This window comes from Sceloporus occidentalis, unplaced genomic scaffold (assembly GCF_023333645.1).
Source record: "Sceloporus occidentalis isolate IW3139 unplaced genomic scaffold, rSceOcc1.0.p SCAF_6, whole genome shotgun sequence".
Lineage (NCBI taxonomy): Eukaryota > Metazoa > Chordata > Lepidosauria > Squamata > Phrynosomatidae > Sceloporus > Sceloporus occidentalis.
The window spans coordinates 56,291,324-56,308,137 of NW_028316986.1; the positions used below are offsets into that span (position 1 = coordinate 56,291,324).

General features: G+C 39.8%; 1 protein-coding gene across 4 annotated transcripts in view; it reads left to right on the forward strand.

Annotated features, from left to right (window-relative positions):
- The first annotated feature begins 3,706 nt into the window (after positions 1-3,706).
- The window catches only part of STRN (striatin), a 53,091-nt gene continuing 39,983 nt past the window's right edge, over positions 3,707-16,814 (forward strand). For 3 of the 4 annotated variants that reach the window (XM_089529734.1, XM_089529735.1, XM_089529737.1), the window contains exons 1-2: positions 3,707-4,171; positions 15,750-15,853. In XM_089529734.1, coding sequence (XP_089385860.1) covers positions 3,851-4,171; positions 15,750-15,853 — 425 coding nt within the window. In that variant the 5' untranslated portion in view covers positions 3,707-3,850. The remainder of the gene's footprint in view (positions 4,172-15,749; positions 15,854-16,814) is intronic. The other variant, XM_089529736.1, reaches the window with a different exon arrangement.

The following is a 16,814-nucleotide window of genomic DNA, read 5'->3' on the forward strand; positions in this document are numbered from 1 at the left end:
GCTTCAAACCTTAAGCTCTCCATATCTATTTCCCGCCTACTACAATATTGTACTCTTAGTATACTATATATTTTGTTCTTTACACATCAAGATATGTTATGGGAGAAGAAACAAAAATGGTTGAAAGAGTTCATTTTAACTTCCATCTATCTTTACAGAATTCCAACAGTGGTTCCCAGGTTTCTTTCACCTCCTCATATTTGTCTTTTAAGGCCATTGTAATCTTATCCATTTCTATTATTTCTAAGGATTTGCAAAGCCATATATCAATCATGGGCAATTCAGAATTCCTCCACATTTTTGCTATCGCCATCCTGGCAGTAGTTATCATATACAGAATTGGTTTTAACTTTTGCCTAATATCCTTACTATCAACCATATTTAATAAGAAGAGCTCTGGGTCCACTTTTACTTCTACTTGATATATGTTCCCTATTATATCTTTAATTTTTCCCCAAAATATTTGTATCTTGGGGCATGTCCACCACATGTGGAAAAAGGAGCCAATGTTCCCATTACATCTCCAGCATATTCCTGTTTTCCCTTTATAGATTTTGCTTAATCTGGAAGGGGTCAAGTACCATCTGTGGATCATTTTTACCAGATTTTCTTTTATGTCCATGCATGCTGTAAACTTCATATCTTTCCCCCAGGCTTTTTCCCATTTATCTAAATTTATCGTATGTCCAATATTTTTTGCCCAATTGATCATGCATGGTTTAATCCTCTCACTTTCTAATTCTAATTTGAGGCATAATTTGTATAATTTTGATATTAAACCCGTCCTTTTCCCCCCTCGGATAATCTCATCTAGTTCAGTTTCTTCCCTGCACACTCCTCATTCTTTACAATCAATCCTGAATCTTTCTCTTAGCTGAAGGTAGGAAAACCATTGTAGTTTAATACCACTGTCCTCAAGCTCTTTCTTAGATTTCATTATCTTTTGCCCTTTATCTGTTTTTAGAATTTCTTTATATCTCAGCCAATTTTCTTTCTCAATACCGGTGCTTTTAAACAGCGCTTCGTGGGGCGATACCCATTCTGGGAGGGCTCTATATATTTTCTCCTTATATTTATTCCATACCCTAATTAATGAATTTCTAATTATGTGATCATTGAAAATTTTGTTCTTGGGCACTGTCCCATACCACATATATGCATGCCAACCGTAAATTAGATTAAATCCTTCCAAATTTAACAGTTTATGATTTTCCAGATGTATCCAGTCCCAAACCCATTCTAAACAACATGCATGGTAATATATTTTAAAATCTGGCATGGCTAAACCCCCCCTTTCTTTACTGTCTGTTAATGACGACCATTTAAGTCTTGCTTTTTTGTTTGACCAAATAAATTTTAGTATGTCTTTTTTCCATTGTCCAAATACTATATCATTTTTTATTATCGGAATATTCTGGAATAAAAACATCATTTTTGGGAGAATACTCATTTTAAATAGTGCAATTCTGCCCAACCATGAAATTTGTAATTTTGACCAGATTTCCAATTTTTTCTTTATTTCTTGCCAATTTTTCTTATAATTGTTATCAAAGAGATCACTATTTTTATTTGTTAAATATATCCCTAGATATTTGACTTTCTTCTGGATTTGAATTCCCGTTTTTATTTGTAAATTTTCTTGCTTCTTTTTTTCCAAATTACATGTAATCATTGCTGATTTAGATTTGTTGATTTTAAAACCAGCACATGCCCCAAAGTCATCAACTAATTGAAGAATCTTTTCCAAATTTACTAATGGATTTTCCACGATGATCACCAAATCATCGGCATAAGCTTTAATTTTATGTTCATGCCCTTTTATTCTAGTTCCTCTGATTTCTGTATTGTTTCTTATATCATTACACAGCATCTCTAAGCTCATTATAAATAACAGGGGAGATAGTGGGCACCCCTGTCTAGTGCCTCTCTCAATTATGAAAGGCTTTCATGTGATCGCTGTCATGGACAGGATAAGGACGGAAGAGCTATCCTGTCCCTATACTGTCTGTGTGTGATAATCTCCTATGTTTTACCACTTGCTGGCTTTATGTCTCAGGATCTGGCATAACAACTCCTGGACCAGCTGAAAACCTCTCTCCTTTTCCTCCTTCGTCTTGGTGGCATATCTGTGACTGACTTGGACTTCACTGACTGCCTTACAATCAGCTGACTCTTGCATCACCTGCAGACTGTAGCGTAGGACAATCATCATCATTATCATCATCATCTCACCTTTTCCCCCAGTCTACTCCTCAAGGCAGCTTGCAAAAGTTAAAACAGATACAGCAAAAATAATTATATCATGTGTGTAGTATTATGAGCCTTCAAGTCATTTCTGATTCATATAATGGGATTTTGTAAGATCTCTGCAGGGAAGGTTTGCCATTGCCAGTGCTTAAGGTCACCCAGTGGGTTTCATGGCCAAGCAGGAATCGAACCCTGGTCTCCAGAATTGAAGTCCAACACTCAAACCACTATGCAACACTGGCTCTCTAATTATATCACACCAAAGTTAAAAATACAATTAAACTATCAATAACATTGATATAATAAAGTATAACTATTAAAAAGAACAACAAATATTCATAGCACACGAAAGGCCCCTTCCTCTTGACCAGTCAGTGCCCAAAGGCTTGCTGAAACAAAAAGATCTTCACTTGCCACAAAAGGATAGCAAGGTGGGCCCAAGTCTAGCCTCTGTAGGAAGGAAGCTCCAGGGCCCGGGAGCAGCCACCAAGGAGGCCCTCTCCTGTGTTCCTACCAAATGCTTCCATGACATTTAGAAGCCGGTAGCAGTCAGTGGGAGGAAAATCCGCACAACTTGGAATTCAATAGCACTAATGCAGAACACAAGAGGCATTGTGAATTCCATGAAATGCCTGTGTGTGGAATGAGGGACATTGAAAGAAAGGTGTGGGGTGGGATCCAGATGAACAAACGCAGTATTTAGCAACGCATTCTGTATTTCTGGTATCCCTGGGCTTCAGGGTTTAGGAAGGTTTTCTTTTTCATCTTTGACCCATCTGAGAGTAGCATTGACATCTGCTGGGACTAGTAACTTTGGCAGGAGGAGCTGAGTAGCTCTGCTCCACTCTGGGCCCCACAACAAATTCCAGCTCCCAGAATCCCATAGTCTTCAGCCAGGATGCTGAAAAGTGGTGCCAAACTGGGTTATTTCTCCAGTGTGTATGCAGCCTAATGTGCATTTACTGTTAGAAGACTAGGGAAGTAAGGACTATCAACCATGAGGATGTGATCTTATGGCAAATCATAGAAACCGAGAGGCATATTCCCATTTCTTTTTGTGTTTATTATATTGTATATGTGTACAAAGACGCGGATAGATTTGCTGAACATTTTATTTTTATGTATTTTCAAACACTATATCTATATCTATATCTATATATCTATAATAACTTGGAGGCACACCCTACAGAGCACATACAGAAACCCACTGGGCCCGTCACACTCTCTCAGCCTGAGAGGAAAGCCATGCCAAACCCTCCTCTACTTGGCATAACTTTGGAGCGCCTCAAAAAAAGGCAGGGAAACAAACAACAAGAGCAGAAAAGCCCCGCCCACAAGGGGGCGTGACCTCGAGTCATCCTCCTCCCTCCATGTTGTCTAGGCCTCGCCCCGAGAGGCGACTACATTTCCCAGCATGCCTTGAGAAGAACACGTCCGGGGATTGTCCCTCGAGGGCCACCGTAGTAGCAGCAGCAGCAAGAGCAGCAGTGGGGGCGGCTGTCAGTGCTGACTGAAGGGAAGAGTGTCAAGAAGAAGCGGAGGAGGGCGGTCTCCGTCCGCAGCGGCGGCGGCGGCGGCGGCGGCGACGACGACGGCTCCGGCCATGGAGGAGCAGGCGGGGCCCGGCGTCTTCTTCAGCAACAACAACAACAACAACGCGCTGCTCCTGCCTCCGCCGCCGCCTCCGGGAGGGACAGGGCTGGAGCCGGGGGAAGCGGCGGCGGCGGCGGCGGCGGCAGCAGCAGCAGCAGGCGCTGCTTCTTCTTCTTCCTCCTCCTCCTCGTCGTCGGCGGCGGTCCCTGGTGCGGCCTCGGCGGCCCGGGCTCAGTACAGCGTCCCCGGCATCCTGCATTTCCTGCAGCACGAATGGGGCCGCTTCGAGGCAGAGAGGGCCGAGTGGGAGGCGGAGAGGGCCGAGCTCCAGGTGAGCCCCTTGTCTCCCGTTCCGCACTGGAGGGATAACCCGGTTTGGCACCGCTTCAACTCTATCTGGCTCTTTGCTATGGAATTCTGGGAGTTGGAGTTTGTTGTGGGCCCAGAGCGGAGCAGAGCTCACAACAAACTCCAACTCCCAGAATTCCATAGCAAAGAGCGAATGTCTCACAAAACTACAACCCGAAGCATGACAGCATCTAGGATATAACGTTGACTCTTGTTTATATATAGGGCCTAAACACACTGCAGAAATAATCCAGTTTAAGACCGCTTTAACTGCCCTGGCCCACTGCTAGGGAATCCTGGGAACTGTACTTTGTTGTGGCACCAGAGCTCTCTGACAGAGAATGCAAAATGTCTTACAAAACTACAGTTCCCAGAATTCCCTAGCAAACCAGATTATTCCCGCAGTGTGTCTTGGACCATAGATATCAAGGGGAAAGTTGTGGGGTTGATATTGACTTGCCACCTGTAAAGTTCATAGCAAGATGGGACCAAAGCTTTCCCCAGACCAATCTGTTAGCCTACAGATAATTAGGCTCTGTGTTGTTGTCTGAATGGACGCAGACACCTAGTAACAATTCTTTAATGGTGGGAGGCTTCCTTGCCAGATTGGGGCACTCTGGGAGGCGACTGAGGAACGGAGAGTGTCAACAAGGCCAGCTGTGGTCAGTCATTGCAGGCCTTTTGGCCTCTCTGCCAGTGCCCTTCCTCACAGGGAGTGGCACCCAAGGATGTGCGGTAGGATTTTGTTGGGTCCATGTTTTGGTCTGAACTGACCTGACCCAGACATCGTAGGCCAATATTGTAGAACATGAAGAAAACAAAAATAATGACCACAGAAAAGAGAGATATAAATTAGACAAGGAGGACATTGAAATAAAGAATTCCTGTACCTAGAATCAAATATTGACCAGAATGGAGACCGAAGTCAAGAAATAAGAAGAAGACTAGGAATAGGAAGGGCAGCTTCGAAGGAATCAGAAAAGATCCTGAAGAGTAAAGACATACACCTGAGCCCTGAAGTCAAAATCGTTCAGGCCATTTTATTCCCAGTTTCCATGCATGGATGTGAGAGCTGGGCAGTACAGAAAGCAAAGCAGACAGAAAGAAGAAAATCAACTCATTCGAAATTTGGTTCTGGAGAAGAGTACTTAGGATAACATGGACAGCCAAGAGGACAAACAAATGGGTCCTTGAACAGATAAGACCAGAGCTCTTCTTGGAAGCCAAGATGATCAAGTTGAGACTATCATACTTTGGCCACTAATGAGAGGGCATGGATCACTAGAAAAAACAGGAATGCTAGGAAAGGTAGAGGGGAAAAGAAAGAGGAGAAGACCACAGGCCAGATGGATGGACCCAGTCAGGGGGATGACAGGCATAGGCTTGCAGGTCCTGAGCAGAGCAGTGGAAGACAGGGATCCTTGGAGATGCCTCATCCAGAGGGTCGCCATGAATCCGAATCAACTCAAGGGCAGCTAACAACAACATTCTTAGAAAAGCTCCAAACTACATATAAAACACATTAAACACATATTTAGAAGTGCACACATTTAGAGAAAATTCAGTTAGTTTATGAACAGTTTGGAGCTGTGCATTTTGAAGCCTACATTTTCAAAAACATTTAAATATAAATTACAGATTTTTTTAAAAAAACCTCAGATTAATACAGAAATATGATGTACTAGATCTGTAGGGGAAAAATCATGAATAGAAAATAGAATGGTTTCTTTACCCTTACTGTATGTTCACTCAATATTGGCAGAATTGTGATATGAAGGGCATGAGTTTTGTGTTGAGCGTATTTTAACAGCTAGGCGGCATTAGTTCTTACTACATGAAGCTCTAGGTCAAGGGAATCATGCAGCCTTCCAGATGTTCCTACATTCTTTGCCAGTGGTGAGGGATGCTGGGAAGTGCAGTATGACAACATTTGAAGGCACATATGCTTATCACCCTTACTTTAGATCTTCAGGAAGCATACTCTGCAGTAAATCCACTAGATGCAGTGGCTATTATTATTATTATTATTATTATTATTATTTTGCATTTTAGTGGATTCTTGTGAGGCTTGAGGTGATAACACAGCATGATGGAAATGTTTCAGAATTCACCAACTTAATTTAAAACAAGTTAATGGTAGATATAAACAGAGTTATGTGAATATTTGTGCTTGAACATGATTTAGACCATAGTCATCTGCACACTTGAAAAGACACCTGATTGAAATTTGTTACATTTACTTCTGAGTAAGGAGGCACAGGATTTGGCTGCGTAATGTTTGAGAAGGAAAAATGACAAAAACGTTCTTGTGAAACTTGGGACACCAAATTCTTTTGCTTCCAGTTTTTCTGGAGTGGGGGAGGCTGCTGGAACAGTGCATTATTATCTCATCTTGCAGAATAGCCTCTGCTCTTCTTCTGTGCCAGAGGTCAGTGTATAATTTTTTGGGGGGGGGGGAGAAGGGGAAAAATTAATTTCCCCTCCATCCATTCTTAACAAGAACGCTGAGATTCCCATTAGCCGCAGTAGGGAGTAGAATGGCTGCCTACCACATAGTTGGCTGGAAAAACAATCCAATCAATAAAAGAAAAATACTGGTTTCGGTAGCAGTTGTATATTCAGGGCTTATGGGCTGCAACTTTTTTCTTTGCTATTTATGATATGTTATCCATACTGATGAGTCAGTTATGTGTTTGTGTTTCCATTTGGCTCCCCCCCCTTCATATATTGAGCCTGTTCATTTTCTTGTTACAAAATGTGTAAGAATAGGACTTGCATGTTTCTTCAGTTCCACCAGTTAACTTTTTGTATCAAATTAAGTGTGCAATCCTGTACACACACATCCGAGAACAAGTCCCAGTGAACATGGTAGGACTTGATCACAGCACATGGATTTGTACTGTAACATCTGTGAAGCAGCTAAGTACTGATGATGATGCTAAGTATCTTTTCTTCTACTTTGATTGTATCTGTTCAAATGGGTACCTGAAAAATATATGGAAGATACTATGATTGCAGAAAAATTAAGAATTGTAGTCTTATCTACTGTTAGCTGCCACCTGCAGTTGACAACATGCAAGTAAAATACTGGAGATAATAAAATATTGGTTGTACTTACTGGATCAAGAAGTAAAAAAAAATAATCCTAGCAACCCTAAGACCAGTTATGTTTCTTAGATGTAAAGAGAGCTATTAAGTGAAGAAGAGGTCACTTGCAGTCTGCAGAATTGTTCTGAATTATTAGCTTGAGACATACTGGATACAAGATCCAGTTTAGTGGAAGACTTGGGCATTATATAATGTGCCTCTAGAGGTATATACTGTCATATCAGATTCTGCGCCTTTCCCAATGTGGCTGATATTTGAATATCATGTAGGCATGCTGAAGGAGTTTCTGACAGTCCCCTTTTAAGATTGCTATGCTTTGTTAGCAAAGGTCTTTGCTGTCATCACCATCAATTTATTCTCAGATGCAGCAAACTGTTTTTTAGCCTCAAAGAGAAACATGATGTTACAAACAACAACAAAAAACAACAACAACAAAACTCATTGTAGTATAACATTTGAATGGAGATAAGGCTATTGAGCCAGAAGTTCCTAGAAAAGTACTGAGATCATTCAACCTGAATTTGGTCAAGCTTGGGAGTCTGCCGTTTTGTGTGTATGTTTGCATATAGCTTGGAAAATCACTAATAATAATAATAATAAAATATTTATTTATATCCCACCTCTTCCGTTTTGGGGATCGAGGCGGGTAACAGCAAAGTTTATACAATATACAACAAGCTCTTCATGACTTACAGAATTAACTGTTATCTGTCTGTTAGCAGTAGCCAATCAACTGCTATTATCCTAGAAGGATGCTCTTTTTGATTAAAACTTCTTGAACATTTGCAATTCTAAGCAAGTTATGTTGAACAAAGCAAACCTTACTTTATGCATAGGATTGTTCTGGGCTATAAACTAAGAATAGTCAGCTTCAGAAAGCTAGTTGGATTTCTGTTAGCATTGCTCTTAATTGTACAGCTTTCCCATCCTAATGAGAAGACATCATATTGGAAAGCTGACATCTCAATGTTCCTTCTCCTTTTCTAGGAATAGAAATGCTCTAGACTGCAAGCAGGCAGATGGTATTATTAATGCAGAGGTACTGTTTGTCCCACTGTTTGTGGGAGTGCGGGATTATCATACTGCCATAGCAATGTTTCTGAGCAAACGTACTAGTTTAAACACTGACCACAGATGAATAGTAATTTGGTCTATCTCCTCTGCCTGGTCCTCTTGACTGCTTTTCTTTTCTCAGCAAGAGGAAAGTAAGATGTTAGTAAAAGCTTGTATTACTGAACTGAGTGTTCATTATCAGAGCAAGGCCTGCTTTACTTCTTTCCAGGATGATTATGTCCATTATCAAAGGCTTTCTGTTTAAAGAACAGGAAGGAAGATAACTTGTGGAATGTCCTGTTAATTTTTATTTAAAATAAATTTATGCTCCACTTTGCAAAATAATCATAGGGTTATTTTAAAAATAAACTCCTTTGTATAAGTTGGAAACAATAAAGTGTCACAGCAAACATTAAAATTTATAAATTAAAATCATTAATTAAATTTCATTGAGTTTTTAAAAAATGGTTACAATGTTTCTTGAGAGATGGGAGGCTTTGCCAGGGATCAAAATCAGCAGTATATGCACCAGGAGAGCATTCTGCCAATGGAAGTAACAACCACAGCTGCATCACTTGCTGCACTGGGTATGAGCCTTCAGAAATAGCATCAGTCAAAGGCAGGCTGATATGAGAAGTTTTTTCAGACCAAAGCTGTGTGTGTATATGTGCCTTCAAGTCACTTGCTGATCTGTGGCAACCCCATCAATTTCATATGTTTTTCTTACACAAGGCAAAGTAATTTTGCCTGTTCCTTCCTCTGAAATATAGCCTACAACACTTGCTATTCATTGACAGTTTCCTATCCAAGTACTAACTATGGCTGACCCTCCTGAGCTTCCAGGATCAGACAGACAGGATCACACCAAGACATTGAAAACCATGAAGGTTTTTTCACATGACAACCAGGCATAGAAAAAAGGTATCTACCCCAGGCATACAAATGTTGCTTTGGCCTTTGTTCATTTTAGCTAACTTAGGCCCTGAACAAACTGGCACACAAGTATGTACTCTGTACGTACTAGGGTTGCCTGGGGGCATCTCTTTTAGATGCCTGCAACCCTAGTACGTACGGAATACGTACAAAATTGCAGCGCCCTGTTCACATGGACGCCGCCATTTTGATGTAACGAACGCCTAGCGTCCACACGTCGCGGTGCCCAGGTGATGTTGCGAGTGCACCAATGGTGTACTCCGGCGTCACTTGCACACTGCAAAAAGAAGCTGTTTTTTGTGGCTTCTTTTTCTGCTGCCGGGAAGCCTTGCCTTTTGGAGGCTGAGGCTTCCTGGTGGCGGAAATGGAGGTGGCGGCAGACCGCCCTTTTTGGGCGGTCTGTATACTGCCTTTGGCTCCATAAAGATAGGCCAAAATAAAGTTGCTTCGGGTCACTTTGCAGGTATGCTGTTTAAATGATGCATGCATCCTTAGTGTTCAGTAGCTGTGCCAAAGCTGCGCTCCAGTCCTTAGGACTAGATTGTGGCTTTGGTGCAACTTCCGGACTCTTAGGATGCATGCATCATTTAAACAGCATACCTCCAAAGTGACCAGAAGCAGCTTTTTTTTGGCCTGTCTGTATGGGGCCTTAGCTGGAGTAGTATACCACCTAAAAACATTTTATATTAGTTTTCTTTCAATCTGTTACCTAAAGTGACTTTTATGGTTCCTTCCCCCATGCCGGGCTTTGAAGGATTTGAATATGTAATTTGTATATTTTTGTCAGCTTTTTGGGGTTAAAGTCAGTCAGAGTTATCACATTAAAGAAAAAGGCTGTAATTGCTGCTATTACAGTGGGCCCTTGGTATCCTTTGGGATTTGGTTTCAGGATCTCCTGTGGATAACCAAATCTGTGGATGTTCATGTCCAATTAAATACAATGGATAGTAAAATGATATCCCTTATATAAAATGGAAAAATCAAGGCTTGCTTTTTGAAATTTATATATTTTTGTATATTTTAAAGCTGTGGATACTTGAATCCATGGATAAAGAATCCGTGGATATGAAGGGCCAACTGTATAGTCACTATGTTCTTTACTTTGTCCTTACATCCTTTTTGACAGGTGCATAGTTTTGTTAGCACTGCCAGCACCTGGTAGCCCTGCCAACACATTTTACAGTAGTTCCCTTCTTATCCATCCAGCCTGTAGGGTGAGCACAGACAGTTACACCTGCTGAAATTTTGGAAGTTCTTTAGCATAATTTTCCTTTACTTTGTTCTTTAGTTCCTTTGTTACATGTCCAATAGTTTTGCCCTGGAGTTATCCACAGTCATATCAAAATAGTTTTGGCCCCAAAACCTACCTTCAACTTATACATGAGGTCAACTTACAGTTAAGAACATATATGGTAAATTTTAAAAACATACGTTATAAAAGCATACAGAGAAATAATTAGGATAGAGTGAAGTGAAAAGTAGAAATTTTATAGTATCAGTATATTGTTGTTGTTGTATGCCTTTAGGTTACTTCTTATATGGCAACCCTAATGTGGCTGTATCACATATTTTTCTTGATTTTTTCAGAGGGAGTTTACTCTTGCCTTCCTCCGAGGCTGAGAGAATGTAACATGCCTAAGGGTCACACAATGGCATTCCATGACTGAGCAGGGATTCAAATTCTGGCCTCCTAGAGTCCTAGTCCGACATCCAAATCACTACACAATGATGGCTCAGTACATTGGTTACACTTAATCTGAATGTCTCCGTGTGCTTACTGTTCAAAAGATAGCAAATGACACTCCATATAGGTGAAAAACCCCACTACTGATTGTCTCATAATGATAACCTCATTAGTATACAAGCTGGAATTAGTAGTGACCTTCTAATCCATCTGATCTCTTTCATTATCAACTTACGTAAATTCTGCTAATATTTTTTTTCTTCCACTTCAACATAGGAAATCTATACCTGAAAGTCATGTTCCACATGTAGTTGCAGACGTGCATCCTTTTTGTACTCATTCTGTCCACGTTGAATTGTCTGAATGCTGATGGAGATACTTGTTGATGCTTAAATTCAATAGTTCTGTAGCTCAGCTAGCAGTGGTTTGCAAGTATAAACATCTTCTTGGGATTGAATGCTGTTATTAATTTAGTATTCTGTTTTTGCTAAAGAGGCCTCCTATCACCTAAACAATTTATATTTTCTTCCTTTCTAGTGCTTTTTTAAAAAAATGGTTTGTGTTTTTTTTAAAAAAATAATTTACTGACTTTTCAAGTTTTTTATTTTATGAATTTTAACTACCATATACAGTTTGACCCTCTATATCCATGGATTTTTTATTCCTGGATTCAAGCATCCACAGCTTGAAAATACTCAAAAAAAGTATGCATTCTAAATAGCAAACCTTGATTTTCCATTTTATATTAGAGACACCATTTTTCCTTTTCCATTATATTAAATGGGACTTGAGCATCCACAGATTTTGTTATCCACAAGGGGTCCTGGAACCAAACCCCAGTAAATAACAAGGACCCACTGTATACTTGTCTATAAGTCTAAAAATTTATGTCCAAAAATTGACCCCAAAATCCCAGGTTGACTTATTTACAGGTCACAATGGTAATGTGATAGCGGCTCTTTCAGATTTCCCCATGTGGTGCGGAAAGGAGTTTAGTTTATTTTTTTCTGTAGCCAAGTGGAAAGAGTCCTGGGTCACTGATTGATATTGCTGTTCGTTTAAGAGCATCTGGCTGAAACGAAAGCTGAAATGATGAAGCAAAAAGCCTCAATGAGAGTCTCTCTTGCCATACTCAAACAAACACATACTGAAGGAGCCTCCAAGTTTTACCGTCGACCTATCCACAGGTCATGGCAAAATCCAGAATTTTGGCCCCAAAACGTGACCTTGACTTACGCATGAGGTTGCCTTGAGTTGAGTCTATATATGGTATATCATAGAATCATAGAATCGTAGAGTTGGAAGAGACCACTAGGGCCATCCAGTCCAACCCCCTGCCATGCAGGAAATCCAAATCAAAGCAGCCCTGACATATGGCCATATATATATATATATATATATATATATATATATATATTCCCTTTATAGTAAGCAGTTTTGAGTCCTAAACTGGGAAAATGGGGGATATAAATAGATATAACAACAATGACAGCAATAACAAAGTTTGAATTACTGTTCTAAACATCTCATTCAGACCAAAGCTGTCAATAAAAACACGTGAACAGAGTGCATTCTGCATCATTTGAAATCTCCCTTATTGAAGCTGAATAGTAACATATGTGAAACTCCTGTGTCTAATCTTTAAATAACAATTTATTCTCTCTCCTTTTTTGCTTGTGCAATCATTGCCTGTTCTAATAATACCATTCTCCTTCAGGCTGTATATGCATTGCTGGCAAACAACTTTGATAATGTTCTAGATGTGTGTGTGTGTGGATTCAAGTAGCCTATCTACTTATGGCGACCCCATATTTGATGCCTTCTAATTAACTTCATTGTTATGGCAGAAATGGTTAAATGGTTAGAGAGCACTATTAATCACTTACACCTATGTGCATACTTGATGGTTTTGTTTATGTAATACACTTAGTTGAAAAGATAATTTGGTATAATGAAAAACAGTCTGAACTATTCAAATTATGCAGAAAGCCATCAAATGAAAAAGCTCACGTTTTAGAGATTTAAAGGTTAAGTATGTCTAAATACCATAAAGGCATCAATATCTGATCATAGAAGCTAAGCAAGGTCAGCTCTGGTTAGTACTTGAGTGGGAGGCTACCAACAAATACCAGGTGCTGTAGGTTATATTTTAGAGGAAGGAACTGACAATACCACCTCTCAGTATTTATTGCATAAGAAAACCCTGGGAAATTCATGCGCTTGCCATACGTTGACAGGCAACTCAAAGGCACCTATGCATGCACACAATATCAACTATAAACAGAGCAATATAATGATTGTTGTTGTTGTTGTGTGCCTCCAAGTTTATTCCAGCAACCTAATCCTTGAATGTGGGTTTTAACATGGGTTCTATTTTTCCAAAGTGATTTATGAGCTAAAGGAAGGAACTAGTCTTCATTCCTATGCAACCTCTTCAGCCAGAACCTCAAGACGGGCAGATTTCTTACTGTACATAAGATATTAAAATTGTGTGAAATGTGTCTTTTGAGAAATAATTTCAAAATTATTTTGGAAGTAAGACATTGTTGGAAGCCTAGAACTGTGTGACTGTTTTCACTGTTTTAACAAGGCTGAAGTAGAAATAATGGGAAGGGTTTTGTGCAAACCTGGACAAGTAGAAGCAGCTTGGTGTGACTGTGTGTTTAAATGGCTATTAGCATTTGGGGGCAGAGAATGGTAGCTCATGCCCAGTTCATTTTTGTGTACCAAAGCAATTTGCTTTGGTACAGAGCAACGTGAGAAACCTTGGGCATTACAGTAGTGACCAAAAACACATTACAAATTTGTACAGTTTATTAATTGATATTTTAATGTTTTTGTTATCTAACTCTGCCTTTTGCTCTACTTTGATTCTCAAACTTTAGTAGTGTGTCTGTTGTTTTCTTTTGACCTCTGATAAAGCTGAGAGTTATTTTGAGATGGATCCCACTTTTGTGTAGAGGATGTGCTTCAGCCACAAAGATAATACTTCAAATAGCTTTGCTTTTCATGCCACACCTCATTCCAGGTGCATAAGACATGACAACCAACTCTGACCTTATAGCCAAGAAGGCTTTGCAAAACCTGTTGGTAGTGATTGTAGGGTGTGTGTATGAATTTGAATGTCACAATCCTTCCTAGGAGTGGTTTCAGAACAACCTTAGGGGTTTGTTGCTCCATATATGGCAAAACAAATTTTATTGTATTAGAAAACTGAAATATTGCAAAGTCAGATTTAGGTTTTTCTCGTATCAATTCAAATAAATTTGTTCAAGGACTTAACTCAGGTATCATGACCTTGAGGCAAGTCTCATGCTCTCAGCCTCAGGGGAAGGCAATGGCAAACCTCCTCTAAAAAATCTTTCCAAGAAGACCCCATGATAGGTCCCTCTTGTTCCATTTAAATTAGGTCTTGCCAAACCAGTACCTTTGTTAGCAACAGAATGAAAGGACCGTGGCCACTTTCTGTATATGATGGCTATGATATTTTCTGTGTGGCTGAGGAATATCACTTTCACATTTGTCTGTGCTGAAATTCAGTGGTCTTCCATGGTATAATCATGGGTAGGTTAAAAAAAATGGAAAAACTCTCTAGGAGCATATCTTTAGTAATAATACTATATTTTAAATTTTTCTCTGAATTTATAGCAAAAATAAAACTTTATTAGATATTTCCTCTCCTTCATTATTTATTGTCACCACTGAGCTCACCAGTATTATCCTTTGGAAATCTCTTCTTCTTTCTATATAAAACATCTTGATGCAGAGAAATTTAAAGTTATAACTATTAGTAAGTGAACGTGTTTAGAGGCAGTGAATCTGCTGTGAGAAGAGTCTGTGCACTGAAGTGGTTAGTTGGTAACCCTTATGAGAGTATAATGATTATATGATGATCATAATGAAGATGGAGCCAGCTTGTTTTCTGCTGCATCAGAGAATAGGACACGTAAAAATGGATGCAAGCTGCAGGAAAAGAGATTCCACCTAAACATTAGGAGGAACTTCCTGGCCGGAAGAGCTGTTCGACAGTGGGACACGCTCCCTTGGCGTGTGGTGGAGTCTCCTTCCTTGGAGGTCTTTAAACAGAGATTGGATGGCCATCTGTCAAGGGTGCTTTGATTGTGAGTTTTTGCATGGCAAGGGGTTGGACTGGATGGCCCTTGTGGTCTCTTCCAACTCTATGATATTCAAAGAACATAGCCATGTTTGTCTGTATCAGTATACAAAGGGATCTTGTCACCTTTGGAGACAAACGAAGAGAGGTTTGTAGCATAAGCTTTTGTAGACTCAGTCTACTTCTGATGAAGTAGACTGAGTCTATGAAAACCTGTGCTGCAACCATCTCTCAGGCCCAAAGACGACAGAAATAATCCAATTTGGGACCACTTAAATTCCCAGGCTCAGTGCTAGGGAATTTTGGGAACTGTAGATTTGTGAAACATTTAGCCTTCTCTTGTCAGAGAGCTCTGGTGCCACAATAAACTACAATTCCCATGATACTGTAGCATGGAGCCAGGGCAATTAAAGCGGTTTCAAACTGGATTATGTGTGCAGTGTATTTATGATCTCTGTTAGTCTAAAAGGTGATGTGAGATCTCTTTGTGTAGTATGATGGGTTATGGATAGCTGACCCATGAAATATGTTGTGGTGCAGAATGTTGTATAATGGTTTAAATTTCAGTCCTGGTATTCCTAATATTTTAAATAAAAATCTATGTCATAGAACAGGGTGAAACAAGCTGATTTCTTTATATGTTTCTCTATAATTTTCTGTTTCTTCCAGGCCCAAATAGCCTTCCTTCAAGGGGAAAGAAAAGGTCAAGAGAATTTGAAGAAGGATCTAGTGCGGAGAATAAAAATGCTGGAATATGCTCTTAAACAAGAAAGGTACTGTGGTTAGTTACTTATTTCTTGAAAGATTAACTGTGAATACAGGAATCCTTTCTGTCTTAGAATTGCAACACTGACTTCTAAGCATTATTCCTTCCACCTCAAAATAATAAACTATGAAATACAGTTGGCCCTCTACATTTGTGGCTTTGACTTTTGTGGTTTTGATTATTTGTGGTTTTGACTAATATGTTCTCTTTAGGAATCTCTAAGTCCTCCAGTGCAGTTCTACTGGACGTTGACCATAGAGTTGTGCTGAAGAACCTAGAGGTTCCTAGAGGAAACACTTCTCTTGGTGTTCGTAGGCCCTCCAGTATGATTCTGGAAGATGGTGACCATAGAGTTACACTGGAGGACCTGGAGATTCCTAGAGAGGTGTTCTCTCTTATTTGCAGTTACATGGGGGCTCTTCATCCCAGTGAATGCGGAGGGACTACTGTAGTCTTTAACTGTATGCATTTTTTTCAACAGAAACAATATACAGTCCTCCATTTTCGCAGGGGATCCATTCCGGATCCCTTCCCCCAAGAAAACTGAGGCTTGCGCATATCCGAGCCCCATAGGCTTGAATGGGGTACATGCCCACGAGTGTCCACAGGGCATATGTTGTGGGGGTGCGCCCTATTGGAAAGAACAGATGTTGCTCCTCCATTAGGATTCAAGGTCATGGATCCGAGATCTGCGAGTTAGGAGGGGCGACTACTTGTAAAAGAACATCTATGACTAAATTATGCATATAATTTCAGAATAGGTATTCAGACTAACACTGCCCACATTAAAGGGACTGGAAATCACCTATCCAAGTTAATTAAAAAACTTTTAAGATTTTAAAAAAGGAAGAATTTAATAGGCATTTTGATAATATAGAACTACATATGAAGTAGATAAGGAACTGTTCAAATTACAGTTTTAAGTAGTTCTTACAGTATCGGCTAGTAAGAGACATATAATCTGCAAT